The 16,592-nt window shown below is 51.5% G+C and overlaps 6 protein-coding genes across 6 annotated transcripts; 5 read left to right on the plus strand and 1 right to left on the minus strand.

Moving 5' to 3' along the window:
* The first annotated feature begins 329 nt into the window (after window positions 1–329).
* On the plus strand, window positions 330–2,155 carry ARK1 (Serine/threonine-protein kinase ark1). Its single transcript, XM_024901796.2, has 3 exons — window positions 330–546; window positions 603–1,619; window positions 1,680–2,155. The coding sequence occupies exons 1-3, from the start codon at window positions 439–441 to the stop codon at window positions 1,794–1,796; spliced, it is 1,242 nt and encodes a 413-aa protein (XP_024762901.1). The 5' UTR covers window positions 330–438; the 3' UTR covers window positions 1,797–2,155.
* Window positions 1,991–3,154, minus strand: ATP23 (Mitochondrial inner membrane protease atp23). Its single transcript, XM_024909610.2, has 2 exons — window positions 2,442–3,154; window positions 1,991–2,348 (listed from the first exon to the last, which is right to left on the minus strand). Exons 1-2 carry the CDS (start codon window positions 2,991–2,993, stop codon window positions 2,121–2,123), a joined length of 780 nt encoding a protein of 259 aa, XP_024762902.1. The 5' UTR covers window positions 2,994–3,154; the 3' UTR covers window positions 1,991–2,120.
* Window positions 3,155–3,294: 140 nt separating this feature from the next.
* Window positions 3,295–5,637, plus strand: TrAFT101_001777 (uncharacterized protein). Its single transcript, XM_024902394.2, has 6 exons — window positions 3,295–3,567; window positions 3,800–3,856; window positions 3,931–4,118; window positions 4,184–4,294; window positions 4,367–4,637; window positions 4,696–5,637. The coding sequence occupies exons 1-6, from the start codon at window positions 3,546–3,548 to the stop codon at window positions 5,358–5,360; spliced, it is 1,314 nt and encodes a 437-aa protein (XP_024762903.1). The 5' UTR covers window positions 3,295–3,545; the 3' UTR covers window positions 5,361–5,637.
* A 239-nt stretch (window positions 5,638–5,876) lies between these two features.
* GRS1 (Glycine--tRNA ligase 1, mitochondrial) lies at window positions 5,877–8,527 on the plus strand. The gene is made up of 2 exons (XM_024901797.2): window positions 5,877–7,780; window positions 7,855–8,527. The coding sequence occupies exons 1-2, from the start codon at window positions 6,014–6,016 to the stop codon at window positions 8,248–8,250; spliced, it is 2,163 nt and encodes a 720-aa protein (XP_024762904.2). The 5' UTR covers window positions 5,877–6,013; the 3' UTR covers window positions 8,251–8,527.
* A 1,442-nt stretch (window positions 8,528–9,969) lies between these two features.
* TrAFT101_001779 (uncharacterized protein) lies at window positions 9,970–10,378 on the plus strand (the record flags this gene model as incomplete). The annotated part of the gene is made up of 1 exon (XM_024905183.2): window positions 9,970–10,378. The coding sequence occupies one exon, from the start codon at window positions 9,970–9,972 to the stop codon at window positions 10,279–10,281; it is 312 nt and encodes a 103-aa protein (XP_024762906.1). The 3' UTR covers window positions 10,282–10,378.
* A 216-nt stretch (window positions 10,379–10,594) lies between these two features.
* On the plus strand, window positions 10,595–14,660 carry TrAFT101_001780 (uncharacterized protein). The gene is made up of 4 exons (XM_024902395.2): window positions 10,595–11,177; window positions 11,572–13,489; window positions 13,549–13,648; window positions 13,718–14,660. The coding sequence occupies exons 1-4, from the start codon at window positions 11,164–11,166 to the stop codon at window positions 14,125–14,127; spliced, it is 2,442 nt and encodes an 813-aa protein (XP_024762907.2). The 5' UTR covers window positions 10,595–11,163; the 3' UTR covers window positions 14,128–14,660.
* The last annotated feature ends 1,932 nt before the right edge of the window (window positions 14,661–16,592 follow it).

Raw genomic sequence — 16,592 nt, forward strand, 5'->3', positions numbered from 1 at the left:
CATGCTAGGACCGATCTAGAGCCTATTTCAGATGATAGTGGCTACTATCCAGCACTCCAAGGTATCCGAGCAAGTCATACATAGAAGAGAGAGAAAATACATTTACTTCCAAATTATATTATGAACTTCTCTTTTTTTTTTTTTTTTTTTTTTTTTTCTTTTCTTTCAAAATGCAACCAAATTTGAGAAACAATTGGTATATGCATCTTCAGACATCTCATCTGCCGCTCCCTGTCAGACAGTTGGAGCTTAGTCAGGCGAAGTTATGTATGCACGTGCGGTTGCCGTAACAACGTTAGACCGCAACAACGGCAGCTGAAGTGCCCCGTTGCTGCCACAGCCCCCGTCCAACGAACTCTCCTCTCTGATATCAGGAATAACTCAACGTCGAGGAAGGGCGCCTGTTTAATTGTTACTACAGAGCCGAGTCACCAAGATATGGCGAACAAAATGTCCACGCGCGTGCTGGAGTCGCGGTTCGAGCACATGACTGTTCAAGACGAGAACGATGTCGGCGAAAGTTCGAAGCTCTATACCAAGGCCAAGGTAGGATGACAATCCTGCTCACTGCTTGGCTTTCAATAAGATTAACATGAGTCTAGGTGACAACGGCATCAAGCACTAACCGGCCAAACCTTTACAAAGTAGCACTTCAGTCGCAAAGTAATAATGCTGTTGCATCCGCTCTCCCTTCGCAAGCGGTCCCTAGGAAACCTATGAATCCCGCTTCACCACCACCGGTCAGAAAGCCTCTCCCTTCTACCACATCGCGGGTGAAGGAGGATAGAGAGAAAGAAAGGGAAAGTGAGAAAGAAAAGGAAAAGGTGAAAGTTACCGTTACCGAGAAGGAGATCGATGACACCAAGGTAGCTCTTACGGAGCAGCCGAGTATGCCCAAGCAATTCCATCTGGGAATGTTTGAGATTGGGCGGCCACTGGGCAAGGGCAAGTTTGGTCGAGTATATCTTGCCAGAGAGCGGACTAGCGGATTTATTTGCGCGCTGAAGGTGCTGCACAAAAGTGAGCTGCAGGCCGGCGGCGGTGTCGAGAAGCAAGTTAGGCGAGAAATCGAGATCCAGAGCAACCTGCGACATCCGAATATCTTACAGCTTTACGGCCATTTCCACGACAGCAAACGGGTCTTCCTGATTCTTGAGTTTGCTGGCAAGGGAGAGTTGTACAAGCACTTGCGGAAGGAGACCAAATTCCCAGAGTGGAAAGCAGCTCAGTACGTCGCCCAGATGGCCTCTGCACTACGATATCTTCACAGAAAGCACGTTATCCACCGCGACATCAAGCCTGAGAACATTCTCGTCGGCATTCATGGAGAAATCAAGATTTCAGACTTTGGCTGGAGTGTGCATGCCCCAAACAATAGACGCAAAACCTTGTGCGGTACGCTCGACTATCTCCCCCCGGAGATGATCAAGCCTGGGTCTTCGGACAATTACTACAATGAAAAGGTCGACTTGTGGAGTCTGGGTGTGTTGACATACGAATTTCTTGTCGGCGAAGCTCCTTTTGAGGATACTCCCGTCATGACGCAGCGAAGGATTGCTCGTGCAGATATGCAAATTCCCAAATTTGTTAGCGCCGAAGCTGCTGATCTTATCAAAAGAGTAAGTCATCAGTTCCCGATATGAAGAAGAGTAACGAATCAGCTAACAAGTTAATCAAAGCTCTTGGTTCTTGACCCTGAGAAGAGAATCCCCCTTGATGAGGTACAGAACCACCCTTGGATCATCAAGCACTGCGTAAAGGGTGAAAGAGCTGCCAACCGTGAGAAGAGCTCTTGATCTTCCAGGCATACGAGATATGCAATCTTTTGTCGCTTTTTTAACGACCTTATTGTTCTTGGAGTTGATTTTGTAATTTTCGAACTGGTATGTTGTCTTGCATAGAGAGGAGTCAAGGGCGTTTTCATTCTTTTTTTTTTTTTTTTTTTTTCACCATTCTTTGGACGGTTACTTGGGAACAGTTTAGCGATTCAGTGAAATGTTTTGTTTTTGGGGGTATCTTTTAATAGTATTGAGAGTTAAAGTTGAGTGTCATGAGCGGAGCTGCGCTAGAGCTAGACGGTATCGTACATCATAAAGTCTATATTTACAAGGCATTCGAATTTACCTATATACCTCATCAAAAGGCCTGGTATCTGAGAAACATGAATCCCAGACTTCATTGACCACTTTGGTCGCTTGTACATCGTCTTTACACCTCGGTCGAGCCATGACGGATCTGATGGCTCTTGCGCGAACGCAGTTCTGAAACTGTTGGGTTAAAGACCAGTTGCCTCGGGTTAAGGCTTCTCTCGTCCAACGACATTCTCCACTGAGCATTGATGCGCGAATCTGTAGTTTTGACTAACGTTAGCCACAGGCCAATTCGCCGATTGACGGCTCTCATTCCCCGGCACAAATATCTTTCGCGTATAAAGAACTGACCTCCGTGCATGCAGCATGCTTCAAATCTTTATCTCCCATCCAGTCCACTTTCCATCGCAGATGGTCCCACGCATGCACCATTTCATGCGCTAGAGTGTCTTCCAAGTGTTTGCGATCGCGGATCTCGTTTGCGCAAATCAGGATGCCGTGGTTCGGGCTGAACCCTCCGGACTGTCGGTGCACCTGCCCATCCTCTTCCAGCCGCGCGGGACACCGTCGACATAAAACGTTTGAGGCATCCAGATTTCCGTTCAAGTCTTTGATCTTCCCGGACAGGAAGCGTACAACGGGCGAGTATGTGAACAGCCAGTCGCGGTACTCGTCGCATCGCTTGCAGTCTCGCTCCTCGTGGACTTTGTACCGCCATTCACGGTAGTGGAACAGGCCCTCGGGGGTCATCTGGCCGGAAAGAATTCGGAAATAGTTCATCCACCATTTCATCTGCGGGTCGAAACCGGTTCGGGCTGGGTCGTTGACGACTTCTTTGGGTGGTTTCGGTATCGCGGAATCACCAGCCGGAGCTGATGGGGTTGGCGCTGCGCCGGGGGCCATGGCTGCGAGGTGTGTCTACTGATAACAAAAAGGTATGTCAATTCAGGGCCGTCTACAACGTCGTCTCCCTGTTTTCTCGTAGTATGCGTAGTGGCACGGATTGGATGGGGGAATGTATTGGATTAGGTGATGGTAGTGCCTCACTTGATACAAGCTCTCGTCGTTCGTAGTGCTAGTACATAATTCTGCCGCATAGAATCGACAAAGTGCAGGGCGGTGAGAGTGGTTTTTCTCACTAGGAGAGCCATTCTGCTCCGTTGATGGCCTAGCTTATCTTATCGTAAGCTGTAAGAGGGAAAACTCCAAATTTGGATCTTGGGCTGCTCCGAAAAGCGGGACGGAGCATGACTGCAAGGGAACTATTCGGATTGAAACAACTAGAAAGGGCGCGCCTCTGCGATTGAGTGACGATCCCTTCTACATATGCGGCTTTCATCCCACCGGATGTCCCAACTCTCAATTCAATGAACTGACCGGGAAATTTTCTGAAGCCAATTAGCTTCGTCGAATAGAGCTACCATCGCATAAATCGTGACAGGGGAGCTGGCAAAGATGTCTGGCGATATCACTCCGAGTAAGCCAAATGACGGATTTTGTGTCTCATTGCGTTGACAGCGGTGGATGTCCAAGACGCCCAGCTGCATTTGTATTTATATTTCACGACGCTTGCTCGCCCTCCCTTTTATTCCCTCTTCAGATTCGTACTTTTCGTCTGCTACCTTTGTTTTTTTTTTTTTTTCCTTTTTCATATTCAAGTTTATGTGCTAGCTCAATTGGCTAACATTTGCATCTTCCCTTCTTACAAGACGACGGCCTATCGGCTATGAGGAAGTCAAAGCCTTTGACTGTTGTTATCAAGCTGGGTGAGTGCGAAACATGAATTTGCACGCTGAGCAATGTAGAAAGGCACTTCTCTCTAACACGGCCATGAATAAAGGCACGAGCTCAATTGTCGACGAAACAACTCACGAGCCTCTGCTGCCAATCTTGACCCTGATTGTGGACACGGCCGTCAAGCTGCGAAAGGATGGCCATAGAGTGGTCATTGTCTCTTCAGGAGCCATTGGTGTCGGCCTTCGACGAATGGACGTAGCCAAACGTCCAAAGCATCTGGCTCAATTACAGGCAAGTTTGCTCCGTTGCAGGCCCAATCTCAGCTTGACATTCTAACATTGGTGCGCCATCCATAGGCCTTGGCAGCAATCGGTCAGTGCCGGCTGATTAGTCTCTGGGACAGCTTGTTTGCCCACCTGGCGCAGCCTGTGGCACAGATTCTGCTCACACGAAATGATATTGCTGATGTATGATTCATGACAATCAATCCGGAGTGGTATTTTGAGCTAATCATGATCAATGCTTTTTTTCTTGCTTAGCGAACACGATATCTCAATGCTCAGAGCACATTCAACGAGTTATTAGACATGGGAGTCATCCCAATTGTAAACGAAAACGACACCCTGGCAGTTTCCGAAATCAAATTTGGCGATAATGATACCCTTTCAGCGATTACAGCGGCTATGATACACGCAGACCTCTTGTTCCTCATGACAGATGTCGATTGTTTATACGATAAGAACCCGAGAAGTCATCCCGATGCTAAACCCATTGAAATTGTGGAAGATATTTCAGCCCTTGAGGCAGATGGTATGTCGTACTTTCATAAATTCGCCAAGGATATCTCACTAAGTTATAATAAAAATAGTCTCAAGCGCTGGGTCGGCCCTAGGCACAGGAGGTATGAGTACAAAGATCATCGCCGCACGACTCGGGACGTCGGCGGGTGTAACGACAATCATCACCAGGTCATCGAATCCCGGAAACGTCTTGAACATTGTTCGTTACCTCCAGCCATCGAGATCGGCATCATCCATGTCGCTAAACCTCCTGGCCGCATCGGAAAATAAAGAAGGGAAGCCAGCTCCGCCATTACACACGAGATTTTTGGCTTCAAACGATCCAATTCGGGATCGCCATTTTTGGCTCCTCCACACTCCGAATCCCCATGGCACACTATACATCGACGAAGGTGCCCACAAGGCCCTTCTTACCAAGGCCGGTTTACTACCCGTTGGCGTGGTAGATGTCGAGGGCAACTTTGCCCAGCAAGAAGTCGTCCGGCTTGTCGTCGTCACCCGAAAATCCAACCCGGGCCCAGACGGAAAGCGCTGGGAAGGCGTGAGACAAGAAATCGGACGAGCTCTCGTCAACTATGCCGCGCCCGAAATCTCGAGAATCTTGGGCCATCAAAGCACGGAAATTAGAGGCATTCTGGGCTATGCGGATAGCGAGTATGTGGCCCATCGCTCTCATATTAGCATTTTTAGGGCAGAAAGCAGGTCTGCGACTCCAACAAGAGAGCTGCGCTGAGGTTGAGCTGATAAAGGGGGCTATCATGAGGATTTTTAAAGACGGATATACGAGTTTGATGAAAGACACAAAAGAATATTTGAATGGTGTTTCAATCGTCAGGAATTAGGGACAGGTTTGTAGATGCATAGCATTTGATATTTCAACCTACTCTACTTTTATATGTAGGCCCTTGCACTCAACGAGGGGTTTAGCAGAATTTGATTTGGAAACAAGATGATTATATCTCGATAATTTTCTTTCTGGATAATAATGCGACTCGTTTTATTTCCTAGGACATATAAAAACCAGCAGGCCACTCGAACCTTGTACTTACTAGGCCTACCTGTTACCTACATGCAGATTACACGTAAGGCTGGAGTCAAACGGTCTGCCCCGCCGCAGCACAGGGTCGCTGCCGCTATAGGCTGACGTGCAAGGGCACTGAGGGGCGGCCGAAGCCGGGCGCTGTAGAGTCAATCGGCCACTACAGATCTTTGGTGGGCCTCTGGCCGGCTGGAGTCACAGGCGGCGCACACAACTTTTGTCTAGATGTTTCTCCAAGTTCTTTTCTGCCCAACCCCACCATACCTAGCCAGAGGAAACCAGTGCGGCCTGAGTTTTTGTGACTCGACTCGCGCCCTCATCCTCGACCAACTTAAAAACCCTGGTGGATGAAGCCAATCCGTCTGCTGCTCCCCTCTCCAGCAACTCTCGCCCGCCTCACATTTGCCCCGCGTGTGACCCGGCCTGCTGCAGCGATCAGTCGTCGCAACTTTTCTGTTTCGCGAAAGCTTTGCGCATTCCAGCCTCTCAAGCCGCAGAATCCCCCCAAGACCGGCGCCATGTCTTCATCCGCTACGACGCTCAAGGGCCAGCCCCTCGACAAGGTGGTCCTCGATGCCATGCTGCGACGGCGCATGTTCTACACCCCCTCCTTTGAGATCTACGGAGGAGTTGGTGGTCTCTACGACTACGGCCCGCCAGGCTGCGCTCTTCAAGCCAACATTATCGATCTGTGGAGGAAACACTTTGTCCTTGAGGAGGACATGCTGGAAGTCGACTGCACTGCGCTGACTCCCCATGATGTTCTCAAGACCAGTGGCCACGTCGATAAATTTGCCGACTGGATGTGCAAAGACCCCAAGAACGGCGAGATTCTGCGAGCCGATCACTTTGTTGAGGCCATCCTCGAGGCTCGTCTCAAGGGCGACAAAGAGGCCCGTGGCCAAAAAATAGAGGAGAAGGAGGTCGACCCCAAGAAGAAGAAGAAGGCCAAGACTGCCGCCGCCGTCAAGCTGGACGATGCTGTTGTCCAGGAGTACGAGGAGGTGCTTGCCAAGATTGACAACTATGACGGCCCTGAACTCGGCGAGCTCATCAAGAAGTATGACCTCAAGAACCCCGAGACTGGTGTCCTTCCATCGGACCCCGTTGCCTTCAACCTGATGTTCCAGACATCCATTGGCCCCAGCAGCAACCTCGCTGGCTACCTCCGTCCCGAGACTGCCCAGGGACAGTTCCTCAACTTTGCCAAGCTCCTCGAATTCAACCAGTCCCAAATGCCCTTTGCCTCGGCCTCCATCGGAAAGTCATACAGAAACGAGATTTCGCCCCGTGCCGGTCTCTTGCGTGTGCGAGAGTTCCTGATGGCTGAGATTGAGCACTTTGTTGACCCTGAGGGTGGCAAGAAGCACAGCCGCTTCCACGAGGTCGAGAACGTCGAGATGGTTCTGCTGGATCGCCACGTCCAGCTCTCCGGAAAGACCCACACTCAAAAGATTACCATTGGCCAGGCCGTCAAGGACGGTGTTGTCGACAACGAGACTCTTGGATACTTCCTTGCTCGTATCCACCTCTTCCTGGAGAAGATTGGTGTTGATCAGTCCAAGATGCGATTCCGACAGCACATGGCCAACGAAATGGCCCACTATGCCACTGACTGCTGGGATGCAGAGCTGTTGACCTCAACTGGCTGGGTGGAGTGCGTCGGATGTGCTGATCGTAGCGCATACGACTTGTCAGTTCATGCCAAGAAGACTGGCGCTCCTCTGGTCGTCCGTGAGCGACTTGATGAGCCCAAGGTCATTGAGGAGTGGCAGGTCGATATCCAGAAGAAGAAGTTTGGACCTCTGTTCAAGAAGGATGCCAAGACCGTAGAGACTGCCTTGGAGGCTACTTCACAAGAGCAGCGCGAGAAGCTGTCCAAGGAGCTGGCTGAGAATGGCAAGATTGTCCTGGACGTTGAGGGCATTGCCGGTGGCAAGGCTACCATCGACAAGGACTCTGTCGCTATTGAGTTCCGCAAGAGGGTGGAGAACACTCGTGAATACACTCCCAATGTTATCGAGCCATCTTTCGGTATCGGCCGTATTCTCTACTCTCTCATTGAGCACAACTTCTGGACCCGTGGCAGCGATGGCGGTGATGAAGCTCGTGGTGTAAGTCTTTTCTCTTACTGTGTTTACGTGAATTATTGCTGGAGTAAAGACTCACTAATGGATTCGCTTTGCAGGTTCTATCTTTCCCTCCCACTGTGGCCCCGACAAAGGTTCTCCTGGTTCCTCTGTCATCCAACCCGCAGTTCAAGCCTACCGTCAAGAAGCTGTCTCAGAAGCTGCGAAGCCTTGGCGTCTCCAGCCGCGTAGACGACTCATCCGCCAGTATCGGCAAGCGATACAGTCGAAACGACGAGCTCGGAACACCGCTCGGCATCACTGTCGACTTCCAGACCCTCCAGGACGGCACCATTACGCTGAGAGATCGTGATTCGACCACCCAGGTCCGAGCTGAGGAGGCTAAGATCCTGGAGGCCATCCAGTCGTTGGTTAATGGCAGCAAGACCTGGGCCCAGATTGAGTCTGAGCTTCCCAAATTCCAGGGACAGGAGGTTGATGTTCCCGTTCGATAGATGATAGAAAACTAAATCTAGATGCCGATTTTTTAGCAAAAAGAGACAAAGAATACAGGCATGTGGTTGGCCATTTTTGGAATGCTGAGACGGTTACTCCATTTGATGAAAAGTTGTGGGAAACACATAGAGCAAAGAGCTGGGTTATGTACGGATAGCCTGTTATAAGCGTCCAAGATAAAAAAGAATCAAAGAGACCAAAAAAAAAAAAGAAGTGTTTAAATAGCATTGGATGTTCACAACACGCCCATCGTCATACAACACAATTGATGCACCTACCCTATAGAATCTACTTGCAGCTCCGAAAAGCGAAAAGCTAGGGTTGTATAATAGAGGCAGGGGCAAGTTGAATTCAAGCTGCGCTAGAGCCGCATGGCTTGACGTTGAATCCTTGTCGCTCCATTTCGTCAAGTCGATGAACCCTGCATGCGCAGGATTGACTTGACTTGCATAGAGTCTTCATAGGAGGGACCGTTTTCGCGCGCGCGTGCTCTTTTGCTTTGTACGCATATTAGGAAGTGATGTGGCACTCGTACTGCAGATCTGTTTTATTTTTCTTGGCAGCCTCATGAGCCTATTTCATGCGCATCCTTAACCTATTTTGTTTGTTTTCTTTTTTTTTTGGCAGCCAGGATTGCAGCTGTTGTTGTACCAATAGCCTATCGCGTGGAGTCGAATGTCATCAAGCGGCGTGAAAAGGACTGCCCCTAGTGGATTAGTCTTGCGTTTTATCGACCGCCTTGGTTGGAAAAGGGTTGGATCCAATATCATTTCAACAGGCTGACTCGCTGCGTCGTTCCCCCCTTTTCCCACCCTTCTGTCAAGCAGTGACACACTTTGATATGATCGTCGGCGGTCATAGCACGGCCGAGTAAGGGAAGAATGAGGACAAAGCTGTTTTGCGACCTGCGAGGATTTGCCCAAGTTGCATGTAGCCTTGTCTACTATATGACGATATTACACGTGTATTTGTCAAAAAACTTTATTTACCCGGCTTCAAGGAGGCCTTGCGGGACGCATGAAACATCTGATGATGAGGATGGGTTTTGCCCCGGCTGACAGGCGAGTTTGTTGCTGCTCGAGCTACTCCATATTGTTAGCCTGAGGAGCGCGTTTTCCGAAAGAACCAAATTTTTCTCAATGGAGTTCACTTCGCACACTTGTATCACACGGGGTTCGGGGTCTGTGCAAAGCACTGAAATCGCTTCTTGTGGCCTCTCCCCGCGTTGGTTGCGGATCTCTCCCTTTGGGCCTGTGACTGTGAAACACAACGTGATTTGGGATGCGCAGAGACAAGCCATCCGAGGGGAGGAGGGGTGTTTGTCTGTGTGAAGCGTCTGTAGGGGCGACCATCTGCGACGCTCCTGAAGATCAAGAAAATCTACTCCATATAATGGCTTCCCCTCAGCCAAAGAGGCGGGCGAATGAACGAGCAACGCGGTCAAGGCAGTATCTGAATGGACCGCGCAAATCCACGCCGCCACCTATCAATATCAATCTGCACGGCGAGATGGCGAGATTGCTACCGATAATTTACAAGCATCCCGACGCCTAGCTGCCGCGATGGATTCATCAACGATAAATTGCTGGTCCTTGTGTCCCGCTCCGGCTGTCTGTCTGTAACACTGATTTCAGGTGAGCACCGGACGACAGAGCCATGTTAGGGCCTAGTGCTTGCAGCCACCACTAGCAGCCCCTGGAGCCTCCTCGAATCCCCTAATGGGCAGCATCCTCAGGGGTTCGCCCGGCGGCGGCAAATCCACCTGCAGCGCTGCTGGGCCCCCCACCTCGCCCACCTTTTGGGCTCGACCTTTTCTGGCCAGTGGCGGGTGCGGCCTTCCGCGCTGGGCCTCGTCGCGACCTTCCCCACACAGCTGTTTCTCCATGGCCCGCGACTTTGCGAGGTACGACGGTGAGGCGTCCCGAACGAGGACGCGCTACCTCACCGGCCATAGTGCGCTGGGCGGCCCAGCGCGTACCCCGTCGTCCCCCCCAGTCGTGCTGCCAGGTACCGTCGCCCCAGCGCCTTGACCCCCCCTATGCATAATGCAGAGGCTCCAGCAGCTGCAGTAACGGTATTAGCATACTGCAGCAGCCGCAGCCGCCCGCGGCATCAGCCAGAGCCCAGAGCTAGCGGGTGGAAGCTTGCGCAGCGCTGTAGCAGCGGCGGCAGTTACCTGTACCAGAGGCGGCCTTGACGCTGAGTGGTCGAGGCCGGCGCTGTGCCCGTCAAGGCGCGACCCCAGCTGTTCGTGTCGCCTCAAATCTCCTTCCTACCACCCATCCTCGCTTCTCTCGCCGTGCGTCCTCGCTTCCTTTTTTTTTTTTCCTTCTTTCGTTTTTTGACAGGCCTTGCGGCGTCTCAGAACACTCATCGTCTGCGTTAGCTGGGCTAGTCGCGCAGCTCCTCGTCCAAGGACAGCCAATTGACTCGCCTGCAACTCCGCATTCCGTCCGGGTGCTCTGAGCTGGACCACGCCCTGACCGACGAGACAAGCCTTCAGCTGCATCTGCACGCGCGTGAGAATCCCCACCTCTGCCCACCGACCTGCTTGGATTTGACCAACATTGGCGCATTGGGCGTTTTCTCCTGTGCGCTCGATCGACTGTCGCTTTGTCTGCTGTTTCATCACTCTCTCTTGTCGCTCTCTTCCATCCCGCCTCAGCGGTGCTAAGCTGGCTCGCGTTCGTTGTCGTTGTCGAGAGGCGGCCTAATTCCTCGCCAATCTTCGATCAATTTCTCTGCTCTATCGACAGGGTAGAGGCTTGTTCCTTTTCATATCTTAATACTTTACGTACTGCTCTGGATTAAAGCACAGAAAGATACCTACCGGCTAGAGAGGGCACATTAAAACACGATACCCAGGCCATCCCCGCAGCCGCTTTCCCCCCCTTCTCCTTTCATAATTCAGTATGGCTCAGCATAGGTACGTTGTCAACTAAGCATACCACTTCCGTATCGTCATGGGCGAGACGTCTCCATAAGCGCGCTGGGACAGCCTAGGGCTGGCCAACGAGATGGCAGTTGGGAAAAGGCATCCACCCCCCTCTTCGACGACCCAAGTACTGGGATTGGCGGCGGATTGTCCATACCGCCAAGTGCTTATGTATGGGTATGCTTCTTGAGTGGCGGTATCACCCTGGAAGGGCCCTGTCACTCAAGTTAAAACACCCCCCTTCATAAGTATAATCTACAATTTGACCCTTTTCACATTGACCCTATCCGCTCTCCTCGTCAACCTCAGTGGTGCTGCCACCACCACTCGATGCCAACACATCTCGTCGACCACGGACTTTATGCTGATTCATATATGCGCTTAGTATCTACTCGGCCAACCAGTTTATGAATCCTGGCCCTGCACCCCAGCCTCCCGACAACAGACCGCGTCTCAACTTGACTCCTAACCCGAATCTCCCAGGCAGCATGGCGAACATGGCAATCTCTCCAATTCGCAGCACCGCGACCTCTACATACACCGGCTCTACGATATCTCTGCCCATTGCTCGCCAGCAGACCAATAACACAGACGGTATGGGCGGCGTCGCTGTTAGAAAGGAGGGATGGGCCTCGGTCAAGGAGAATAGGAACGTATTCCAGCCTTGGAAGAACAAGTACTTGATTCTCCGTAAGGAGGCCATCGATTTCCATAAGACAGAAGGTGGCAAGGTGGCATACAGCCTCCATCTGAAAGACGTCGTCAACGTCGGCAGAGTCGAGGCAGCAGGCACCATCTTCGAGATCAAGCGGAGGGCAGACGGATCATCCAACAGCCCTGGTGATGACGATGGCCAGGGCGACAAGGCGCTTCACATCAAGGTCAAGTCTGAAGACGATTTGTACGAGTGGATCGATTTCATATACGGTGCTTGCCCTGGCATGGGCGGCGTGAGCAACCCGACCAACTTCGCGCACGCCGTCCACGTCGGCTTTGACCCGCAGACCGGAGAGTTCGTTGGCTTGCCGCCAGAATGGTCCAAGCTGCTCAATTCTTCGGCCATTACCAAGGAAGACTATGAACGTAATCCTCAGGCCGTTTTTGAAGTCTTGGACTTTTATACTGATCTTGCCAAGAAGTCTGATGACCCCTTTGGCAATGCGCCCCCAGGAGCCATGCAGAACAAGCCGATGGGCATGGGCGGTGGCGGCAATGGCGTTGCGCCTCCTCGTCCGCCTCCTCCCGGCAGCAGCAGCTCCCAGTACAGCCCCAATGGCCAGAGACGCCCCGGCCCGGGCCAACAGATGCAAAACTCATCGCCAACCTACACGTCAGCAGCCGATGCCGCAAGAGAGGAGCAGAGAAGACGACAGCGCGAGCAAGAGGAGCGAGAGCGACGAGAGATGGAGGAATACAACGCCTCTCTTCCAAAGACCAAGGTTCCCATGGCCCAGCAAGAGATTGGTGGTGGTGGTGGCTATGGTGGCGCCGATCGATTCAACCCCTCTAGGGCAGCTCCGCCAGCACCTAAACCTCCTCAGCAGATTAGTGCTCTGAAGGCTCAACGTCCGGCACCTTCACCGCCGACTGCAGGTGCTGGACGGCCTCCTGTTGTTCCGCAATCTGGCTCAACTCCTCTGCCCAGAGCACCGGCACCGCAGCGTAACGAGAGCCCTAGCTCGCGAGCTCCCGCCTCAGCAACCCAACAGAGACAACCCCAGCCTCAGCCTCAAGCTGCTCGCATGCCTGCCCCTGTCAAGCCGCTTAATGTTTCCAAGGTCAACCAGAACCAGGCACAGAGCGAGCCCAAGCCGGCTGAGCCAGCACCCCCCAAGCAGACTCCTGCTGAGCGCAAGCAAGATGTACGCATGTCAACCATGTCAGAAAATGAAGTCATGGCGAAGTTGAAGGAAGCTGTCTCAAAGGAAGACCCCAACCTCTCCTACTCGAAACAGAAGAAGATCGGACAGGGTGCCTCTGGCTCGGTATATGTTGCCAAGATCAAAGACACTGCTGTGGGAATTGCTCGCGACTTCCTCCGTCAACAAGGACCCAGAGCACAAGTTGCCATTAAGCAGATGGACCTTGCTCACCAGCCAAGAAAGGAGCTGATTGTGAACGAGATTATGGTCATGAAGGACAACCGTCACAAGAACATTGTCAACTTCCTCGATGCTTTCCTCCGAAACAACAACGCCGAACTTTGGGTCGTTATGGAATTCATGGAGGGAGGTGCCCTGACTGATGTCATTGATAACAACCCTTCAATAACAGAGGAGCAGATTTCCACCATCTGCCATGAGGTAAGTGTTTCCTGCTTTAATCCCTTTGCGGTTGGTGATGATATTGACCACGGATATAGACTTGCCAAGGCTTGCAACATCTTCACGCCCAGAGCATTATCCACCGAGACATTAAGAGCGACAATGTCTTGTTGGATGCCCGAGGAAATGTTAAGATTAGTAAGTCACTTTCTTTGCATCTTTCAGTCGCACAGAGGGGGGGGAATAACCTTGCTAACAATTGCGCAGCCGATTTCGGTTTCTGTGCCAAGTTGACGGAGGCCAAGTCCAAGAGAGCGACCATGGTGGGAACACCCTACTGGATGGCACCAGAAGTTGTCAAGCAGAAGGAGTATGGCCCCAAGGTTGATATTTGGTCTCTGGGTATCATGGCGATTGAAATGATTGAGTCTGAGCCGCCATACCTGAACGAGGAGCCACTGAAGGCTCTGTATCTCATCGCCACCAACGGAACGCCGCGTCTCAAGAAGCCCGAGAAGCTCAGCAAAGAGCTCAAGGCCTTCCTTTCTGTCTGCTTATGTGTCGACGTCAAGAGCAGAGCTTCCGCAGATGAGCTGCTGGCTCATGACTTCTTGCAGCACGGCTCTCCCCTGTCAAGCTTGGCAGATCTCTTGGCATTCAAGAGGAATGCGAAATAAAGGTGATAATGTCTATTGAGAGAGCTTTGAGAACAAAGAAAAAAGGAGGAGAGATGAGTGTTGTCTGAGTCTAGATGTTGGCGGCCTCTGTATTCCCCCCTTTGCAGCGCCATTCTGGCAGAGCAGTGGCTGACTCCTCATGACCTTTGAATCATTTTTTTGGTGCTTTGGCGTTTTTTTTTTCCTGCTTGGTTGACATTTATTCTACAATCTTCTTGCTTTGTGCTTGCCTGCCTGCGCGCGAGTTTGCACAACTCCCTTTTTTTTAAAAAAGATATCTGCATGATTTAATCAAGAGACGAGACCTACGGGATTTCTTGGGACTTGGATAGAAAGACGAGTCTCGAGGAATAGTTACTTCCTGAATGAGTTTACACGATGGGGGGTGGCTATCACGGCTCCACGCTTTTTAGATGTAGATTTATACGATATAGAACGAATAAACTGGTGTTGTAATGAGTTTCAAATTCGACTGTCCTATCACGCATCGATTGCTTTCACATACGGCGAAGAGGCCTATAGTCAGCAGTTACCTTGCCTGTGTACGGAGCTGCTATTATTAGTAGCTAGGAAGAAGACCGATCTCTGTGTGTTTTAAGAGGTGCGTCCGTTTCAACATTCTGATAGATTCTCCCCCGGTGACCTTGTAGAATATTTTGATTGGTGAGATCGGCGGCAGAGTGTGGACGAATGAGGGTGGTGAGGTTACATGGAGAAACAGGAGATATGGGAATCAAGGGAGAGTGAGAGCTAGTGATAGACAGCCTTTGGAAAAGAAAAAATAATCTTTGCACCCCTTTTTGGCTTTTTCCCTCTCTCTCTCTCTCTCTTTTTCTTTTCTTTTTCTTTTCTTTAAACCATCGTGTTATGAGCGTGAGACGGTGCCAAGAGCTAATTAAGATGGCCAGTATCAACATCCGGACACAAAGCAATTCTCGGAACACCTCTGCGGCTCAATCGGCCCCGGATATATATAGTCCGAATGGCAAAAATAGCCGTCTAGCCTCGGGGTTCCCATTTTTTTACTTCTTGGCGGGAGACTAGGTATCAGTCCCACGGGCGAAGAGGGGCAAAAGGACGACGGGAGAGCCCGGTGGAAGAGATGGGAAGAGGGCAGAGAGGGAAGATGAGAGAAACTGAATGAGACGTGTTGTTGTCGTGGACATGTTGCGTTGGCCATTTGCGAGCTTACGCTCTCCTAATAGCCATAATAGACATAGGCTACTACTAGATATTAACAGAAATTCATGTTACTAGTTGGTGCTCTGGTGGCGTGTCCCTTGCAGCTGAGCTGGCTGTGGAATGCATTCAACTACTGGATGCCACTAGGGCGAGAGACACAAGCAGCTGTATGGAGTAGCTGAACTGCAACTGCTCGCCTGATGGCCATTATCAGCCACCGTGGCTTATCAATACGTTGGCTTGTTGAGGTATTATTGTATATACATAGTACGATTCCGATTCCATTATTCAACCCCCGGCAGGTGAGTTTAGACGGTATATCGGTAAATGGAGTTCAACGAGCGAAAAAAAAAAAAGAGTTGCCCTAAACTTGTGGCTGCTGGGACGGGAAGTGCGGATCGCATCAGAGGTGTAGGGACGGGACTGGAGGCGATTTTCATTACTCGCAACAAGACACTGGCGCACGGGTTCTGGAGTTCTCGGCATCAAAACCAAAGGATTCACTTCCAGGCCCGGTGTCTGCGCTGCTGGGCTTAGGTAACCTCCATGGCCTCTGTATGCAAAACGGCCAGGCGCTGTATATAGTATTCGAAGGAACTTAAAAAGGGCCGGGGAAGGCCTGTCAGCCGCTGATCAGTGCGGAGTGAAGCGAGCAAGCCAGGAAATCCGAGATGCGAGAGACCTGGGCCCCTAGACCTAGGCGTAGATGGTGCTAAAGCAGGCTAGCCTGGAAGTGCCGGGAAGAGAGGGCGGGCGAGACATACACAGTCCATGGACAGAAAATGGAAGAGAGGAAGACGGTTGACAGGAAGGAAAAGAAGAAAGGAAAGCCCAGGAAAAGGGGGCAAGCACGGCCATTGGCCAGTTTGGAATCCCATCATCTGCTCCCTACATGCATGGTGCATGGAGGGCTATGCCTACCCAAGGTAGACCGGCGCTGCTACCGTTGTGCGCTGTGCCCATTAGCAGCTCCTCCAGCGCTGGCTCCCGTGTTTCAAGATGGCGTTGGGCGTGGCGGCCGCGGGCTGATCGCCTGTCGCAGCCAGAGCAGCAGCAGCCCATTTTGCCTTTGCAGCGCTGCCGCCGCGGACTAGACTTGATGGGGCAACATCTCAGGGGCACGGCACGCACCCAGGGCAAAGGACAGCTGCTTGGAGATGGCACAGGCAGTACGTAGGTGTGGTGTAGGTGCGTAGGTGTGAGGCATGCTGTAGCAACAGTAGGCGATAGTGGCTGTTGTAGGACGAGCAGAACAATAACAGCTGATGCGCTACAACCCCCTG

The sequence above is a fragment of the Trichoderma asperellum genome, chromosome 1 (genome assembly GCF_020647865.1).
Source record: "Trichoderma asperellum chromosome 1, complete sequence".
In the NCBI taxonomy this organism is placed as follows: domain Eukaryota; kingdom Fungi; phylum Ascomycota; class Sordariomycetes; order Hypocreales; family Hypocreaceae; genus Trichoderma; species Trichoderma asperellum.

Bases quoted from the DNA above. Each gene is read 5' to 3' on its own strand.
- ARK1 (XM_024901796.2), top strand. From the start codon at position 439: ATGGCGAACAAAATGTCCACGCGCGTGCTGGAGTCGCGGTTCGAGCAC. The intron at 547-602 runs GTAGGATGACAA...ACATGAGTCTAG, and splicing joins AGCTCTATACCAAGGCCAAG to GTGACAACGGCATCAAGCAC. The intron at 1,620-1,679 runs GTAAGTCATCAG...AGTTAATCAAAG, and splicing joins CTGCTGATCTTATCAAAAGA to CTCTTGGTTCTTGACCCTGA.
- ATP23 (XM_024909610.2), bottom strand. From the start codon at position 2,993: ATGGCCCCCGGCGCAGCGCCAACCCCATCAGCTCCGGCTGGTGATTCC. The intron at 2,349-2,441 runs GTCAGTTCTTTA...TCAAAACTACAG, and splicing joins AGCATGCTGCATGCACGGAG to ATTCGCGCATCAATGCTCAG.
- TrAFT101_001777 (XM_024902394.2), top strand. From the start codon at position 3,546: ATGTCTGGCGATATCACTCCGA. The intron at 3,568-3,799 runs GTAAGCCAAATG...CCTTCTTACAAG, and splicing joins GTCTGGCGATATCACTCCGA to ACGACGGCCTATCGGCTATG. The intron at 4,638-4,695 runs GTATGTCGTACT...TAATAAAAATAG, and splicing joins TTCAGCCCTTGAGGCAGATG to TCTCAAGCGCTGGGTCGGCC.
- GRS1 (XM_024901797.2), top strand. From the start codon at position 6,014: ATGAAGCCAATCCGTCTGCTGCTCCCCTCTCCAGCAACTCTCGCCCGC. The intron at 7,781-7,854 runs GTAAGTCTTTTC...TTCGCTTTGCAG, and splicing joins GCGGTGATGAAGCTCGTGGT to GTTCTATCTTTCCCTCCCAC.
- TrAFT101_001780 (XM_024902395.2), top strand. The intron at 13,490-13,548 runs GTAAGTGTTTCC...CCACGGATATAG, and splicing joins TTTCCACCATCTGCCATGAG to ACTTGCCAAGGCTTGCAACA. The intron at 13,649-13,717 runs GTAAGTCACTTT...ACAATTGCGCAG, and splicing joins CCGAGGAAATGTTAAGATTA to CCGATTTCGGTTTCTGTGCC.